The sequence below is a fragment of the Bombus affinis genome, chromosome 4 (assembly GCF_024516045.1).
Source record: "Bombus affinis isolate iyBomAffi1 chromosome 4, iyBomAffi1.2, whole genome shotgun sequence".
Taxonomy (NCBI): domain Eukaryota; kingdom Metazoa; phylum Arthropoda; class Insecta; order Hymenoptera; family Apidae; genus Bombus; species Bombus affinis.
This window is the reverse complement of record NC_066347.1, coordinates 1,815,254-1,834,590: the sequence shown is the minus strand read 5'-3', so window position 1 is coordinate 1,834,590 and position 19,337 is coordinate 1,815,254. Positions and strand designations below refer to the sequence as shown.

Genomic DNA, 19,337 nt, shown 5'->3' with positions numbered 1-19,337 from the left:
TTTCATCTTTTCCCATTCAAGGGAAGCCATTCAAAATATATTTTGTTTGGACGTCAAGTACTAATCAAAACTTAATGCCAAATTTACGAGGCTTATTCGGTATATATTGCGTAAACCTGCATCAGGCTTTCGTTGGAAATAATTGTTCATCTACTGAGATATTTTCATATGGCTTGTAACAGGCCTGGCTATTACTTCTAAATCCGTTCCATATTTCGGATATCAGCGCAAATTTATCTGTTTGTAATCTTTCCAAGGCTTTCAATGATCTCGCTTCATATGCGCCCCGAGTATATAGAATTCGTAGAAAACTACGCAACTCAGCAACTGTGATTGTCCAGTCCCTTTTCAAAAATCGATGCGCCTCGGTTTCGGTGCAATCGTTTCCGTGTTCCATTATGTGTCTGTCAATTATGAATTTGAAAGTACTAGTTACATAACCCGATATAATATTTCTCTTAGCATAGCCAGTAGACCCTGCAATATAATTGAATATCATATGAACGGGCGTCCTATCCCTAGATTCGCTTGCTTTTAGTTTTATGCACTATGTCCCGTCAATTGCAATTTCAATTTCACTTATTACATTTTGCGATATGCTTGGAATGCTCGAAGTCAAAACTAAAAAGAATACGCACCCTTTTCTTGTTACGACACACTTTCAAGAGATGTACCTCTTCACTATCCGAAGATCCTTCTATCTTTCCACTTTTAATGTATTCAAAGCTTTTACTGTTAGCTTCTCTTTGGCCTAATTCATACTGATCTTCTTCGGAGGTATCCTCTGAACAATCTTCATTGATGTTGACATTTTGTCCAATATCTTATTATATCTCTTGAATTTACTAATGATTGCTAAAAAAGGGGGATTGTTCAAAATAAGAAAATATTGTGCCCGAATTCAATTATCCTATTGTAAATACTTACAATAGGTGGAGACAATAATGGAAAATGTCTACGATAACTGAAACTTTTGCACACTATCTTTGAAAAAGAGATTGTTTATGAAATCAGCTAAGCCGTCAATTTGATGGGTCTCCTAGAGATAGATATACTACAAACAAATTTCAAAAATTAGAAAGCCTAGGAAAAAATAATTTTGTGCATAAATTCTTTAGATGAAATGATTAATTTACGATGCAAAATAGTTAAAATTAATGCTATGGTTTTTGAGATATTTCATTTCGAAGTTCAAAATCTTTCAAATAGGCGGGTCCCGTAAACCTAGTGTTAATGTTATCGTTATTTTTTTTAGTGATAATTTAAAAAAAAGATTTTTTATTTATTAATAATTTATTTAAACGGGAAGCCTAATATTGTTCCTTTCAGACTTAATTTGAATAAATCGATTTTTTAATGAAAAATGCGTATTTTCGTTTACTCGTCAATTTGGCGGGTCCCGTAGAGATAGGTATGTACGAAACGCCCGTAAACTTAATGTTAATAGAAAATAAAATTTGTCAATATAACAACAAACGGAAAATAACAAGATAAACTATAAAATAAACTACTATCACTGTCCCTAAATTTAAAGAGGGACAAACAATTCTTCAGAAATGTTACAGTAAAGTTAACTTTTCACCCTTCTTACATTTTTTATCATTTTCCAACACCTACACGAATTTCCTTTCATCCCGCGTTTTCAAACGGGGACCTTCCCCACAAACGATTCTTTTTTAACGTTACTGCTAACTTTCATCTCTTCGTGAAGTTCCACCTCGGCTTTTATCTGCTATCACACGTTCTTCCTATCAAACTCGAAATTGACTTCGCCGTTATTGCGAGAAGAACGCGTTCCTCGGCAATATTTCGAAAACTTGGAATTTCCAGTTGTTGTCGCTCCATTATCCGGCCAATGACCATAATCCTTCGCAGCTATGGAATCGTCGACGAAATTGAACACGGGTCGATCCTTAAGGCGACGCGAGAACTTCGTGCAGAATCTGAAGTTGTCCTGAAAAAATCAACACGGTACAATTTTTCCATATTGGTAATTTTTGAAAGAGGAACTAGTTTGGAAATAATTCCAATCTTATACTAAACAGCGTGAAACGATTCGTCGTGGAATGATTTAATCGAAAAAATTTCTTTTATTTTGATTGAATTAACTTCCATCGAGAGTCTAATTCAAGCAGCTTATAATTATATATAGTAGCATATAATAATTCAAATAGCATATACAGTTAGAAATATTTTTACAATATTAGATTATTACGTAGATGATAAATGGCTTTTCGACTTGAGATTTTGTTTGAATCATTCTAAAATCATAAAATACACAAGAAAGACACGAAAGGAAAGAATAATGTAAGTTTTGTTTATAGTTTAGATAAGAAACGACTTGTAATTTATTAATTAATGTTTAAAACTTATCATGAACCTGCACGATTATTAGTATCATTTATAGCAGATATCGTTAGAAAATATAAAGACATCGAATTCATAAAACAAAAAGGAGAACCTGTGTTTTTGTTAAAAATCTATTGCACATATAATTAAACGATATTAACACTAGGTTTACGGGACTCGTCAATTTGACGGATTTCGAACTTTGAAATGAAATATCTCAAAAACCATAGCACCAATTTTAGCCATTTTGCATCGTAAATTAATCATTTCATCCAAAGAATTTATACACAAAATTATTTTTTCCTAGGCTTTCTAATTCTTTAAATCTGTATATAGTATAACTATCTCTACGGGACCCGTCAAATTGACGGGTAAACGAAAATACGCATTTTTCATTAAAAAATCGATCTATTCAAATTAAGTCTGAATATTAGGCTTCATGTATAAATAAATTATTAACAAATAAAAAGTCTGTTTTGTAAATTATTACTAAAAAAATAAAAATAAAGTTAACGGTACAGACTAATCATATCTATTGAGCACATTTTTTGCAAATATATTGAATGTTGTTTCTGCATTTTCCGCATACGATCTTTTTTGCAATATAAACAATAATTATTACTTCTATTTTTTTCCAATAACCCACTTGGCAACTTTTTCGCACTTCTAACGTTGAAGGTGACAGAAATGAAGCGTCTGATCTTTGGCAAATGTTGTCTTTGTTTTCTCCAGTTAATTCCTCGGGTAAACAAAAAATGAATAACTTTTTGGATATATTCGATCTGGTACACTCTTTATATAGTATACACGCGTTTATCGCTGCCAAATCGAAAATATTGAAAAATACTTGAAGGGGCCATCGGAAACTCCTTGCTGTCACGCTATATTTGCATGCCATTTGGTCAACACCATACTTTGTTTTATTGTAAAAAGCAATGGTTTCTGGAACACGTTTATAGCTATCTTCTATTCGTACACCTGTATGTTTGGTGCATAGAAGGAGGACTTTTACTTTAGGTTTACTTTTATACACAGTAAGTGTGCAGTTTTTTGATTTATATAAATTTGAGGAAAACAATGTCATCTTTTCACTTTTTCTCTTGAGCATCGAGTTTCATCTTTTCCCATATAAGGGAAGCCATTCAAAATATATTTTGTTTGGACGTCAACTGCTAACCAAAACTTAATGCCACATTTACGAGGCTTATTCGGTATATATTGCATAAACCTACATCAGGCTTTCGTTGGAAATATTTGTTCATCTACTGAGATATTTTCCTATGGCTTGTAACAGGCATGGCTATTACTTGTAAATCTGTTCCATATTTCGGATAGCAGCGCAAATTTATCTGTTTGTAATCTTTCATAGGCTTTCAATGATCTCGCTTCATATGCGCACCGGATATATAGAATTCCTAGAAAACTTCCAACTCAGCAACTGTGATTGTCCAGTCCTTTTTCAAAACTCGATGCGCCTCGGTTTCGGTGCAATCGTTTCCGTGTTCCATTATGTGTCTGTCAATTATTAATTCGAAAGCACTAGTTACATAACCCGATATAATATTTCTCTTAGCATAGCCAGTAGACCCTGCAATATAATTGAATATCATATGAACGGGCATTCTATCCCTAGATTCGCCTGCTTTCAGTTTTATGCATTATGTCCTGTTAATTGCAATTTCAATTTCACCTATTACATTTTGCGATATGCTTGGAATGCTCGGAGTCAGAACTAAAAAGAATACGCACCCTTTTCTTGTAACGACACACTTTCAAGAGATGTACCTCTTCACTATCCGCAGATCCTTCTATCTTTCCACTTTCAATGTATTCAAAGCTTTTACTGTTAGCTTCTCTTTGGCTTAATTCATTCTCATCTTCTTCGGAGGTATCCTCAGAACAATCTTCATTGATGTTGACATTTTGTCCAATATCTTATTATATCTCTTGAATTTACTCATGATTGCTAGAAAAGGGAGATTGTTCAAAATAAGAAAATATTGCGCTCAAATTCAATTATCCTATTGTACATACTTACAAGAAGTGGAGACAATAATGGGAAATATCTACGATAACTGAAACTTTTGCACACTATCTTTGAAAAACGGATTGTTTATGAAATCAGTTAAGCCTTCATTTTGATGGGTCTCGTAGAAATAGATATACTACAAACAGATTTCAAAAATTAGAAAGCTTAGGAAAAAATAATATTGTGCATAAATTCTTTAGATGAAATGATTAATTTACGATGCAAAATTGTTAAAATTGATGCTGTGGTCTTTGAGATATTTCATTTCAAAGTTCGAAATTCGTCAAATTGACGCGTCCCGTAAATCTAGTGTTAATGTTATTGTTAACCCAGTGTTAACACAAAGAACTTATACACAAAATTATTTTTTCCTAGGCTTTCTAATTTTTTAATTCTGTATGTAGTATACCTATCTCTACGGGACCCGTTAAATTGACGGGTAAACGAAAATACGCATTTTTCATAAAGAAATCGACCTATTCAAATTAAGTCTGAATATTAGGCTTCATGTTTAAATAAATTATTAACAAATAAAAAGTCTGTTTTGTAAATTATTACTAAAAAAATAAAAATAAAGTTAACGGTACAGACTAATCATTTCTATTGAGCACATTTTTTGCAAATATACTGAATGTTGTTTCTGCATTTTCCGCATATGATCTTTTTTGCAATATAAACAATAATTATTACTTCTATTTTTTTCCAATAACCCACTTGGCAACTTTTTCGCACTTCTGACGTTAAAGGTGACAGAAAAGAAGTGTCTGAACTTTGGCAAATGTTGTCTTTGTTTTCTCCAGTTAATTGCTCGGCTAAACAAAAAATGAATTACTTTCTGGATATATTCAATCTGGTACACTCTTTATATAGTATCCACGCGTTTATCGCTGCCAAATCGAAAATATTGAAAAATACTTGAAGGGAAAAATACTTGAAAAATATTTGATCAACACCATACTTTGTTTTATTGTAAAAAGCAATGGTTTCTGGAACACGTTTATAATTATCTTCTATTCATACACCTGTATGTTTGGTGCTTAGAAGGAGGACTTTTGCTTTAGGTTTACTTTTATACACAGTAAGTGTGCAGTTTTCTGATTTATATAAATTTGAGGAAAACAATGTCATCTTTTCCTTTTTTCTCTTGAGCATCGAGTTTCATCTTTTCCCATATAAGGGAAGTCATTCAAAATATATTTTGTTTAGACGTCAAGTGCTAACCAAAACTTAATGCCACATTTACGAGGCATATTCGATATATATTGCATAAACCTGCATCAGGCTTTCGTTGGAAATAATTCTACATCTACTGAGATATTTTCATATGGCTTGTAACAGGCCTGGCTATTACTTATAAATCTGTTCCATATTTCGGATAGCAGCGCAACTTTATCTGTTTGTAATCTTTCAGAGGCTTTCATTGATCTCGCTTCATATGCGCACCGGATATATAGAATTCCTAGAAAACTACGCGACTCAGCAACTGTGATTGTCCAGTCCTTCTTCAAAACTCGATGCGCCTCGGTTTCGGTGCAATCGTTTCCGTGTTCCATTATGTGTCTGTCAATTATTAATTCGAAAGCACTAGTTACATAACCCGATATAATATTTCTCTTAGCATAGCCAGTAGATTCTGCAATATAATTGAATATCATATGAACGGGCGAACTATTCCTAGATTCGCTTGCTTTTAGTTTTATGCACTATATCCAATCAATTGCAATTTCAATCTCACCTATTACATTTTGCAATATGCTTGGAATGCTCGGAGTCAGAACTAAAAAGAATACGCACCCTTTTCTTGTAACGACACACTTTCAAGAGGTGTACCTCTTCACTATCCGAAGATCCTTCTATCTTCCCACTTTTAATGTATTCAAAGCTTTTATTGTTAGCTTCTCTTTAGCCTAATTCATGCTCATCTTCTTCGGAGGTATCCTTAGAACAATCTTCATTGATGTTGACAATTTTGTTAAATATCTTATTATATCTTTTGGATTTAATCATGATTGCTGGAAAAGGGGGATTGTTCAAAATAAGAAAATATTGTGCCCAAATTCAATTATCCTATTGTAAATACTTACAATAAGTGGAGACAATAATGGAAAATGTCTACGATAACTGAAACTTTTGCACACTATCTTTGAAAAACTGATTGTTTATGAAATCAGCTAAGCCGTCATTTTGATGGGTCTCGTAGAGATGGATATACTACAAACAGATTTCAAAAATTAGAAAGCCTAGGAAAATATAATTTTGTGTAAAATAAATTCTTTAGATGAAATGATTAATTTACGATGCAAAATGGTTAAAATTTATGCTATGGTTTTTGAGATATTTCATTTCAAAGTTCGAAATCCGTCAAATTGACGAGTCCCGTAAATCTAGTATTAATGTTATTGTTAACCCAGTGTTAACACTAGGTTTATGGGACTCGTTAGTTTGACGGATTTCGAACTTTGAAATTGAATATCTCAAAAACCATAGCACCAATTTTAGCTATTTTGCATCCTAAATTAATCATTTCATCCAAAGAATTTATACATAAAATTATTTTTTCCTAGGCTTTCTAATTTTTTAAATCTGTATGTAGTATAACTATCTCTACGGGACCCGACAAATTGACGAGTAAACGAAAATACGCATTTTTCATTAAAAAATCGATCTATTCAAATTAAGTCTGAATATTAGGCTTCATGTTTAAATAAATTATTAACAAATAAAAAGTCTGTTTTGTAAATTATTACTAAAAAAATAAAAATAAAGTTAACGGTACAGACTAATCATATCTATTGAGCACATTTTTTGCAAATATACTGAATGTTGTTTCTGCATTTTCCGCATACGATCTTTTTTGCAATATAAACAATAATTATTACTTCTATTTTTTTGCAATAATCCACTTGGCAACTTTTTCGCACTTCTGACGTTGAATGTGACAGGAATGAAGCGTCTGTTCTTTGGCAAATGTTGTCCTTGTTTTCTCCAGTTAATTCCTCGGCTAAACAGAAAATGAATTCCTTTCCGGATATTTTCTATCTGGTACATTCTTTATATAGTATCCACGCGTTTATCGCTGCCAAATCGAAAATATTGAAGAATACTTGAAGGGAAAAATACTTGAAAAATATTTGATCAACACCATACTTTGTTTTATTGTAAAAAGCAATGGTCTCTGGAACACGTTTATAATTATCTTCTATTCATACACCTGTATGTTTGACATCCTATCCATAGATTCGCTTGCTTTTAGTTTTATGCACTACGTCCCATTAATTGCAATTTCAATTTCACCTATTACATTTTGCGATATGCTTGGTATGCTTGTCCTTTCATCCTCGGAGGCAGAACTAAAAAGAATACACACCCTTTTCTTGTTATGACACACTTTCAGGAAGTGTTCCTCTTCCTTATCCGAATATCCTTCTATCTTTCTGCTTCCAATGTAATCAGAACTTTCATTGTCAACTTTCAATTGGCCTAATTCATGCTCATCTTCTTCGGAGGTATCCTCAGAACAATCTTCATTGATGTTGACAATTTTGTTAAATATCTTATTATATCTTTTGGATTTAATCATGATTGCTGGAAAAGGGGGATTGTTCAAAATAAGAATATTCTGTGCCCAAATTCAACTACCCTATTGTATGTACTTACAATAAGTGGAGACAATAATGGGAAATATCTACGATAACTGAAACTTTTGCACATTATCTTTGAAAAACAGATTGTTTATGAAATCAGTTAAGCCGTCATTTTGATGGGTCTCGTAGAGATGGATATACTACAAACAGATTTCAAAAATTAGAAAGCCTAGGAAAATATAATTTTGTGTAAAATAAATTCTTTAGATGAAATGATTAATTTACAATGCAAAGTGGTTAAAATTTATGCTATGGCTTTTGAGATATTTCATTTCAAAGTTCGAAATCCGTCAAATTGACGAGTCCCGTAAATCTAGTATTAATGTTATTGTTAACCCAGTGTTAACACTAGGTTTATGGGACTCGTTAGTTTGACGGATTTCGAACTTTGAAATTGAATATCTCAAAAACCATAGCACCAATTTTAGCTATTTTGCATCCTAAATTAATCATTTCATCCAAAGAATTTATACATAAAATTATTTTTTCCTAGGCTTTCTAATTTTTTAAATCTGTATGTAGTATAACTATCTCTACGGGACCCGACAAATTGACGAGTAAACGAAAATACGCATTTTTCATTAAAAAATCGATCTATTCAAATTAAGTCTGAATATTAGGCTTCATGTTTAAATAAATTATTAACAAATAAAAAGTCTGTTTTGTAAATTATTACTAAAAAAATAAAAATAAAGTTAACGGTACAGGGTAATCATATCTATTGAGCACATTTTTTGCAAATATACTGAATGTTGTTTCTGCATTTTCCGCATACGATCTTTTTTGCAATATAAACAATAATTATTACTTCAATTTTTTTGCAATAATCCACTTGGCAACTTTTTCGCACTTCTGACGTTGAATGTGACATGAATGAAGCGTCTGTTCTTTGGCAAATGTTGTCCTTGTTTTCTCCAGTTAATTCCTCGGCTAAACAAAAAATGAATTCCTTTCCGGATATTTTCGATCTGGTACATTCTTTATATAGTATCCACGCGTTTATCGCTGCCAAATCGAAAATATTGAAGAATACTTGAAGGGAAAAATACTTGAAAAATATTTGATCAACACCATACTTTGTTTTATTGTAAAAAGCAATGGTCTCTGGAACACGTTTATAATTATCTTCTATTCATACACCTGTATGTTTGGCGTCCTATCCCTAGATTCGCTTGTTTTTAGTTTTATGCACTATGTCCCATTAATTGCAATTTCAATTTCACCTTATACATTTTGCTATATGCTTGGAATGCTTGTCCTTTCATCCTCGGAGACAGAACTAAAAAGAATACACACCCTTTTCTTGTTATGACACACTTTAAGGAAGTGTTCCTCTTCCTTATCCGAATATCCTTCTATCTTTCTGCTTCCAATGTAATCAGAACTTTCATTGTCAACTTTCAATTGGCCTAATTCATGCTCATCTTCTTCGGAGGTATCCTCAGAACAATCTTCATTGATGTTGACAATTTTGTTAAATATCTTATTATATCTTTTGGATTTAATCATGATTGCTGGAAAAGGGGGATTGTTCAAAATAAGAATATTCTGTGCCCAAATTCAATTACCCTATTGTAAATACTTACAATAAGTGGAGACAATAATGGGAAATATCTACGATAACTGAAACTTTTGCACACTATCTTTGAAAAACAGATTGTTTATGAAATCAGTTAAGCCGTCATTTTGATGGGTCTCGTAGAGATGGATATACTACAAACAGATTTCAAAAATTAGAAAGCCTAGGAAAATATAATGTTGTGTAAAATAAATTCTTTAGATGAAATGATTAATTTATGATGCAAAATGGTTAAAATTTATGCTATGGTTTTTGAGATATTTCATTTCAAAGTTCGAAATCCGTCAAATTGACGAGTCTCGTAAATCTAGTATTAATGTTATTGTTAACCCAGTATTAACACTAGGTTTATGGGACTCGTTAGTTTGACGGATTTCGAACTTTGAAATTGAATATCTCAAAAACCATAGCACCAATTTTAGCTATTTTGCATCCTAAATTAATCATTTCATCCAAAGAATTTATACATAAAGTTATTTTTTCCTAGGCTTTCTAATTTTTTAAATCTGTATGTAGTATAACTATCTCTACGAGACCCGACAAATTGACGAGTAAACGAAAATACGCATTTTTCATTAAAAAATCGATCTATTCAAATTAAATCTGAATATTAGGCTTCACGTTTAAATAAATTATTAATAAATAAAGTCTTTTTTTTAAATTATTACTAAAAAAATAACAATATAGTTAACGGTACAGGGTAATCATATCTATTGAGCACATTTTTTGCAAATATACTGAATGTTGTTTCTGCATTTTCCGCATACGATCTTTTTTGCAATAATCCACTTGGCAACTTTTTCGCACTTCTGACGTTGAATGTGACAGGAATGAAGCGTCTGTTCTTTGGCAAATGTTGTCCTTGTTTTCTCCAGTTAATTCCTCGGCTAAACAAAAAATGAATTCCTTTCCGGATATTTTCGATCTGGTACATTCTTTATATAGTATCCACGCGTTTATCGCTGCCAAATCGAAAATATTGAAGAATACTTGAAGGGAAAAATACTTGAAAAATATTTGATCAACACCATACTTTGTTTTATTGTAAAAAGCAATGGTCTCTGGAACACGTTTATAATTATCTTCTATTCATACACCTGTATGTTTGGCGTCCTATCCCTAGATTCGCTTGTTTTTAGTTTTATGCACTATGTCCCATTAATTGCAATTTCAATTTCACCTTTTACATTTTGCTATATGCTTGGAATGCTTGTCCTTTCATCCTCGGAGACAGAACTAAAAAGAATACACACCCTTTTCTTGTTATGACACACTTTCAGGAAGTGTTCCTCTTCACTATCCGAATATCCTTCTATCTTTCTGCTTCCAATGTATTCAGAACTTTCATTGTCAACTTTGCATTGGCCTAATTCATACTGATTTTCTCCGGAGGTATTCTCAGAACAATCTTCATTGATGTTGACAATTTTGTTAAATATCTTATTATATCTTTTGGATTTTCTCATGATTGCTGGAAAAGGGGGATTGTTCAAAATAAGAAAATTCTGTGCCCAAATTCAATTACCCTATTGTAAGTACTTACAATATGTGGAGACAATAATGGAAAATATCTACGATAACTGAAACTTTTGCACACTATCTTTGAAAAACAGATTGTTTATGAAATCAGCTAAGCCGTCATTTTGATGGTTCTCGTAGAGATAGATATATTACTAACAGATTTCAAAAATTAGAAAGCCTAGGAAAATATAATTTTGTGTAAAATAAATTCTTTAGATGAAATGATTAATTTACGATGCAAAGTGGTTAAAATTTATGCTATGGCTTTTGAGATATTTCATTTCAAAGTTCGAAATACGTCAAATTGACGAGTCCCGTAAATCTAGTATTAATGTTATTGTTAACCCAGTGTTAACACTAGGTTTACGGGACTCGTTAGTTTGATGGATTTCGAACTTTGAAATTGAATATCTCAAAAAACATAGCACCAATTTTAGCTATTTTGCATCCTAAATTAATCATTTCATCCAAAGAATTTATACATAAAATTATTTTTTCCTAGGCTTTCTAATTTTGTAAATCTGTATGTAGTATAACTATCTCTACGGGACCCGACAAATTGACGAGTAAACGAAAATACGCATTTTTCATTAAAAAATCGATCTATTCAAATTAAGTCTGAATATTAGGCTTCATGTTTAAATAAATTATTAACAAATAAAAAGTCTGTTTTGTAAATTATTACTAAAAAAATAAAAATAAAGTTAACGGTACAGGGTAATCATATCTATTGAGCACATTTTTTGCAAATATACTGAATGTTGTTTCTGCATTTTCCGCATACGATCTTTTTTGCAATATAAACAATAATTATTACTTCTATTTTTTTGCAATAATCCACTTGGCAACTTTTTCGCACTTCTGACGTTGAATGTGACAGGAATGAAGCGTCTGTTCTTTGGCAAATGTTGTCCTTGTTTTCTGCAGTTAATTCCTCGGCTAAACAGAAAATGAATTCCTTTCTGGATATTTTCTATCTGGTACATTCTTTATATAGTATCCACGCGTTTATCGCTGCCAAATCGAAAATATTGAAGAATACTTGAAGGGAAAAATACTTGAAAAATATTTGATCAACACCATACTTTGTTTTATTGTTAAAAGCAATGATCTCTGGAACACGTTTATAATTATCTTCTATTCATACACCTGTATGTTTGGCATCCTATCCCTAGATTCGCTTGTTTTTAGTTTTATGCACTATGTCCCATTAATTGCAATTTCAATTTCACCTATTACATTTTGCTATATGCTTGGAATGCTTGTCCTTTCATCCTCGGAGACAGAACTAAAAAGAATACACACCCTTTTCTTGTTATGACACACTTTCAGGAAGTGTTCCTCTTCACTATCCGAATATCCTTCTATCTTTCTGCTTCCAATGTATCCAGAACTTTCATTGTCAACTTTGCATTGGCCTAATTCATACTGATTTTCTCCGGAGGTATTCTCAGAACAATCTTCATTGATGTTGACAATTTTGTTAAATATCTTATTATATCTTTTGGATTTTCTCATGATTGCTGGAAAAGGGGGATTGTTCAAAATAAGAAAATTCTGTGCCCAAATTCAATTACCCTATTGTAAGTACTTACAATATGTGGAGACAATAATGTAAAATATCTACGATAACTGAAACTTTTGCACACTATCTTTGAAAAACAGATTGTTTATGAAATCAGCTAAGCCGTCATTTTGATGGTTCTCGTAGAGATAGATATATTACTAACAGATTTCAAAAATTAGAAAGCCTAGGAAAATATAATTTTGTGTAAAATAAATTCTTTAGATGAAATGATTAATTTACGATGCAAAGTGGTTAAAATTTATGCTATGGCTTTTGAGATATTTCATTTCAAAGTTCGAAATACGTCAAATTGACGAGTCCCGTAAATCTAGTATTAATGTTATTGTTAACCCAGTGTTAACACTAGGTTTACGGGACTCGTTAGTTTGATGGATTTCGAACTTTGAAATTGAATATCTCAAAAAACATAGCACCAATTTTAGCTATTTTGCATCCTAAATTAATCATTTCATCCAAAGAATTTATACATAAAATTATTTTTTCCTAGGCTTTCTAATTTTGTAAATCTGTATGTAGTATAACTATCTCTACGGGACCCGACAAATTGACGAGTAAACGAAAATACGCATTTTTCATTAAAAAATCGATCTATTCAAATTAAGTCTGAATATTAGGCTTCACATTTAAATAAATTATTAATAAATAAGGTCTTTTTTTTAAATTATTACTAAAAAAATAGCAATATAGTTAACGGTACAGGGTAATCATATCTATTGAGCACATTTTTTGCAAATATACTGAATGTTGTTTCTGCATTTTCCGCATACGATCTTTTTTGCAATATAAACAATAATTATTACTTCTATTTTTTTGCAATAATCCACTTGGCAACTTTTTCGCACTTCTGACGTTGAATGTGACATGAATGAAGCGTCTGTTCTTTGGCAAATGTTGTCCTTGTTTTCTCCAGTTAATTCCTCGGCTAAACAGAAAATGAATTCCTTTCTGGATATTTTCTATCTGGTACATTCTTTATATAGTATCCACGCGTTTATCGCTGCCAAATCGAAAATATTGAAGAATACTTGAAGGGAAAAATACTTGAAAAATATTTGATCAACACCATACTTTGTTTTATTGTAAAAAGCAATGATCTCTGGAACACGTTTATAATTATCTTCTATTCATACACCTGTATGTTTGGCATCCTATCCCTAGATTCGCTTGTTTTTAATTTTATGCACTATGTCCCATTAATTGCAATTTCAATTTCACCTATTACATTTTGCTGTATGCTTGGAATGCTTGTCCTTTCATCCTCGGAGACAGAACTAAAAAGAATACACACCCTTTTCTTGTTATGACACACTTTCAGGAAGTGTTCCTCTTCACTATCCGAATATCCTTCTATCTTTCTGCTTCCAATGTATCCAGAACTTTCATTGTCAACTTTGCATTGGCCTAATTCATACTGATTTTCTCCGGAGGTATTCTCAGAACAATCTTCATTGATGTTGACAATTTTGTTAAATATCTTATTATATCTTTTGGATTTTCTCATGATTGCTGGAAAAGGGGGATTGTTCAAAATAAGAAAATTCTGTGCCCAAATTCAATTACCCTATTGTAAGTACTTACAATATGTGGAGACAATAATGGAAAATATCTACGATAACTGAAACTTTTGCACACTATCTTTGAAAAACAGATTGTTTATGAAATCAGCTAAGCCGTCATTTTGATGGTTCTCGTAGAGATAGATATATTACTAACAGATTTCAAAAATTAGAATGCCTAGGAAAAAATAATTTTATGCATAAATTCTTTAAATGAAATGATCAATTTACGATGCAAAATGGTTAAAATTGGTGCTATGGTTTTTGAGATCGTTCGAAGTTCGAAATCCGTCAAATTGACGAGTCCCGTAAACCTAGTGTTAATGTTATTGTTATTTTTTTAGTTATAATTTAAAAAGATGACTTTTTATTTATTAATAATTTATTTAAACGTGAAACCTAATATTGTTCCTTTCAAATTTAATTTGAATAAGTCGATTTTTTAATGAAAAATGCGTATTTTCGTTTGCCCGTCAATTTGGCGGGTCCCGTAGAGATAGGTATATACGAAACGCTCGTATACCTAGTGTTACGAAATTTCTTACGCATTTTCAAATGACAATAAATATATTTTCATATTTTCGAAATATTCTTCATATTCTCGAAAAGAACTGAATATAACCTGACATTTAGAACATCTCTACAAAGCAACAAATATTAAGATAATTCTGTGTCCGAGTATTAACATCAGTAACTGTAATAAGCTACAGAATATACGTTGGCAATGATAAAAAATCGCTTGCAATTATGCTAAGCTCTGTTGAAGATTCAGAGTATAAGGAATATGGAAACAGAATGTCATTTGGGAAACGCTCATGGCAGATGTTATTTGCATAAAATTGTTAAAGTTTGCTCGTACAATATTTACAGTGCTGCCTGATGAAGATCCCACATGTGTATCGTGGGACATGATGCAACATGATGCCTCTCTTTTAGGAACGCAGTTTAATCTGTCAACGAACATGGATGCAATTTTACCCGGTTATTGAGAAGGGTATCAACGTCATGACATATCTGGTAGGTATTTATCATTGTAAAGCTCCATTTTTGTCGAGGGTCTGTTTTTGACATTGCCTGTAATTTCCGTAACAGTACATTGTAGTATACTATATATTATGTATATATTGATATATTATATATATTATATATCATAAATATTATATATATTAACGAACTGTGTTACGAAATTTTTTTATTTAAAATAAAAATAATTAAATCTCATTACTGATTGTTATCAATAATTAAAATATTAGAGCATTTTTTTTATTTGGATTTAAATTCAGAGAAGGTATTATGAATATTATTGGAAACAGAAATTTAGCATTTGGGAAATGTCAGAGATGTTTTGTATTTCATGTATGCAGATGAATTATTTAAAAAAAAAAATGTTATTATTTTTATATTCCTATACCATACCAGCATATTTGGATTTTGCATCTACAATATATAAATCCCTTCTATGCTTAACAGAAATAACAATCTCGTTAGCCATTATGGTAGCTATTTTATTTGTAAATACGATTGGTTTTCCATTTGCTGTTACTTTTGATACTGAGATTAAATTTGCTTTTAATTCTGAAATGTGTTTTCCAGTTGAAAGTTTGCAAATTTATTTTTATATAGCTAAATAATATTGCAGTATCTTTACCTTCATGTTCAGCTAACTCATCATTTGCTAATTTCACCTTTTGATTTTTGATTTGCTCTATAGATTCAAAACAGTTTATGTCACCGACTATCTTCATCCTTAATACTGGAAGCACTTAAACATTGTTCTTCTTCGTGCATTGATTTGCCCTATGTCCACGTTCGTGGCAAAAACATTCCATATGTTTTACTTTATTAGCTTTAGTAAATCCATTTTTATTTGAAGAATTTCTATTTTTATCATACCTCGTGTGTTTATTTGGATCTTTCACTTGTAGAACTTTCTGGTGATCATGCACAGCATTTGAATTATGACGAGAATTAGCTTCTTTTAGTAATTTTACCTTAAGCGCATCTGGAGTAGATAAGTGATCCCGCGATTCGATCGCACATCTAAAATTTTCGTATGTATTCGGCATGCTATATAATAATAGGGTTAACAATAAATAATCAGCGACTACAATATCCATTTCTTTTAATTTATCCACGCGACTGAAAAAATTATTCAAGTGATCGGACATACTTTCACTACCGGACATTTTCGTGAATAATAATTGCTTTAGGAGCGTAACCTTTCTTGCGGGTTCTTTGAATTCGTAAACCTCTTTCAATTTATTCCATACTTCATGCGAAATTTTGCAATGCTTCGCATGAAATAGCTCACTCGAATTCATGGTAATAATAATATCGGCTTTGGCTTTACCTTCATTTTATCCCATAAAGAGGCTTTATTCGCTGTTTCAGGTCTGATTATTGAACCGTTATTCCACAATTCATCTTTGATGAGTATCGCCTCCATTTGCAATTTCCACGTATCGCTTCCATTTGCAATTTCCACGTATCGCTTCCATTTGCAATTTCCTCGTGTCGCTTCCATTTGCAATTTCCACGTATCGCTTCCATTTGCAATTTCCACGTATTATAATTTTTATGTTCTTTCGATAAATGTATCATGCGAGCAATTATTATATATTTGATAAAGCGCCCTTACGATATTCAACACTGAATCATTCATCACGCATCCCTTCTTTTTATTTCTAGGTTACCTTCCGCACCCCTCAATATTATTACTATTAATAATATTTTTAACAAAAATAATAACTAATTGTTGGACCTAGGCCCGTAATTTGTTGTTATTTTTATGTTCGGAGATAGGATCACATTAGTTATTACAATATTGCACGGATAAATCTATTATACCACTCTGAATCAATAAAAACTTTATTGATCATGCGCTTACGTAGACTGGGGAAAACAAATGAGCGTCTAAAAATATCGATCGACTCTATCTAGAACAATCTTCAGTTACTCCCTTTTGTAACTGGCGCATCCGCATGTGGAAAGCGAGTACGAACTCACGTTGTTATTTTCAAGAAGAAATTATAAATAAAGAAAGTACAACGGTTTGATCCCAAGCATATTTTAGTTATAGCATAACGAAACCAATGCATTAAATCATATGCAAATTTTTTTTATGAAATATATAATGTTTTGAAGAAACTAAACTAAATTGGTGCAATTAAAGTTTTCTTTCGAGAAAGTTATATTTCAAATGCTTCAATTTATAGTTCTTCAAAGCTTTAATAACTAATTGAAGAATATGTATATTTTTTAAAATAAAATGTTCAAAAAATTCTTTTTAAAATTATACAAATGCGTAATATAAATACATTGTTCAATGGGGTCTTCATTTTATTAAATAATTTTTTAATAATACAAAATTTTTGTTATTTAAAAAATTGATATATCGTTAATTTAAACAGTAGGATAATATGATCACTTTTAAAAACTAGTTCTCATATTTTGATACGCATAAATGCAGAAAAATCCTTGCAAATCAGAATTATTGTGCTTTTCGATAGGCGAAAAAGGCAAATATTGTATAAGATTTATAGTTTCTCATTTTGGTGTTGACCAGATTTAGAAAGTTATACATAGCAGAAAGGAAGTTCCCTGTTGAAGTTATCGCACATAAATTCTATCATTCTGAAATGAAAATTTTCCTTTTCTTTAGAATATTGTATTTTTTAAATTACCATAACACCGAGGAACTTCTTAGTTACTTCTTAAATAAAACTGCTTCATAATATTTCATATTTATAAATGGCAAAATTTTGATTATCATTCAAAAATAAATTTCATCATATTAAATATAACATGTTTAACGACACCTCTAGCAAAGAATAAAATAACCCCAAATCTTGTAAAAAGATTTTGCAACTAAATTGCAAATTTTGCAACTAAATTGCATTTTATTAAAAATAAACAGATGTCTACATATTTTTACGTAGTAGCGTACAATTTTATAAGAATTGCAATTATTTTGTAATTACTATACCACTGATATTATTTTATATCATACTATTATATATATATATATACTTCATTAAGCTTCAACGCCTCTTTTATGCACAAAAAGCGACGGGCGGAAATTACGCTGCCTAATAACTCGGCCGCTCTTCGCCATCGTCAACGCTACAACTCTCTCGAGATTTCATACAATGTATAACGTTCCTTAGCTGCCAGTATCTCGGTAATTATATAATTCAACGCCGTTTTAATAGCGAAGAAAACGGTAAAGCAGAGTCCGTTTAATACTGGACGACTGCTTTCACAGAAAAAAAGCACGTATCTGGTCGAAATAATTGTTTTTATTTTCAGGTGCAAATAGAATATTTCTTTGTAACAAATTCCATCGAGTTCCGATTTCTATTTCATCCCTCTGTTGTTGTTTGTTTTTACAGCCATCGTAATTGTTTACAGCTATTCCAGCAGTTTGGAAAATTCGACGATTTCGCTGTTCAGCCACGAAAAGGAATTACGATATTTGTTCTATGGAAAGATGGTATAGTTAACTCTGATGAAGTTGCTACTGTTTATCGTAGAATAGGATTAGCATAAGAAGAACGAATTAGAAACAAAATTACTTTGATTAATATAAATAATAAATGGATTAATGTTCCGAAGAAATCACGTGTAGCAAACATTTTATTTTAAGAAACGACATTTTGTATGCGTCAACCTAATATCAGAGCTACAAATATCGTTGAGTTATGAATTTAGAACTTTATATTTAAATTTATCACGTGTAATAAAACTGGGAAAAATCCAGGTTGGGTAAGCCTGGAAAGATATTGATCTAAGATCTGGAAATTCATGTGTCTGATGTGTGAGGAAGACTTCGAAAAATCCTGGGAAAGATCTAGAATCCTTCAGTAAACCTAGAGTTCGAATATCGTAAGCTCTAAGTGTTTTAGTACTTCGAAGATTCTGTGAGCTCAGATTTAGAACTTCAAAGATCTTAATAGTAACTCCAGGGACTCTGAGGTATAGATATTTAATAGTATATCGTCGATATATTACAGATAAACGAGGTTTTAACTTATAAAATAATTTAATATCTTGGAAATAATAAGAGATAGCT

General features: G+C 31.4%; 1 protein-coding gene and 1 long non-coding RNA gene across 51 annotated transcripts; one reads left to right on the top strand and one right to left on the bottom strand.

Annotated features, from left to right (window-relative positions):
• Nucleotides 1-48: 48 nt before the first annotated feature.
• On the bottom strand, nucleotides 49-17,120 carry LOC126915303 (uncharacterized). Of its 50 annotated transcripts, none has more exons than XR_007710131.1 (14): nucleotides 15,915-17,119; nucleotides 15,683-15,841; nucleotides 15,135-15,340; nucleotides 13,999-14,444; nucleotides 13,779-13,925; nucleotides 13,553-13,707; nucleotides 12,208-12,645; nucleotides 11,982-12,136; nucleotides 10,839-11,072; nucleotides 9,094-9,301; nucleotides 8,873-8,952; nucleotides 928-1,054; nucleotides 639-855; nucleotides 49-477 (listed from the first exon to the last, which is right to left on the bottom strand). XR_007710131.1 is itself a non-coding variant. In XM_050719875.1 (3 exons), the coding sequence occupies exons 1-3, from the start codon at nucleotides 16,009-16,011 to the stop codon at nucleotides 13,929-13,931; spliced, it is 309 nt and encodes a 102-aa protein (XP_050575832.1). In that variant the 5' UTR covers nucleotides 16,012-17,120; the 3' UTR covers nucleotides 13,906-13,928. The 50 variants fall into 50 exon arrangements, 1 of the variants encoding a protein (XP_050575832.1); XR_007710130.1 differs by lacking the exon at nucleotides 8,873-8,952 and adding an exon at nucleotides 7,300-7,379; XR_007710134.1 differs by having other exon boundaries at nucleotides 9,099-9,301.
• Nucleotides 422-4,315, top strand: LOC126915306 (uncharacterized). The gene is made up of 2 exons (XR_007710143.1): nucleotides 422-777; nucleotides 4,238-4,315. It is a non-coding gene; the product is annotated as an uncharacterized LOC126915306 (long non-coding RNA).
• Nucleotides 17,121-19,337: the final 2,217 nt, after the last annotated feature.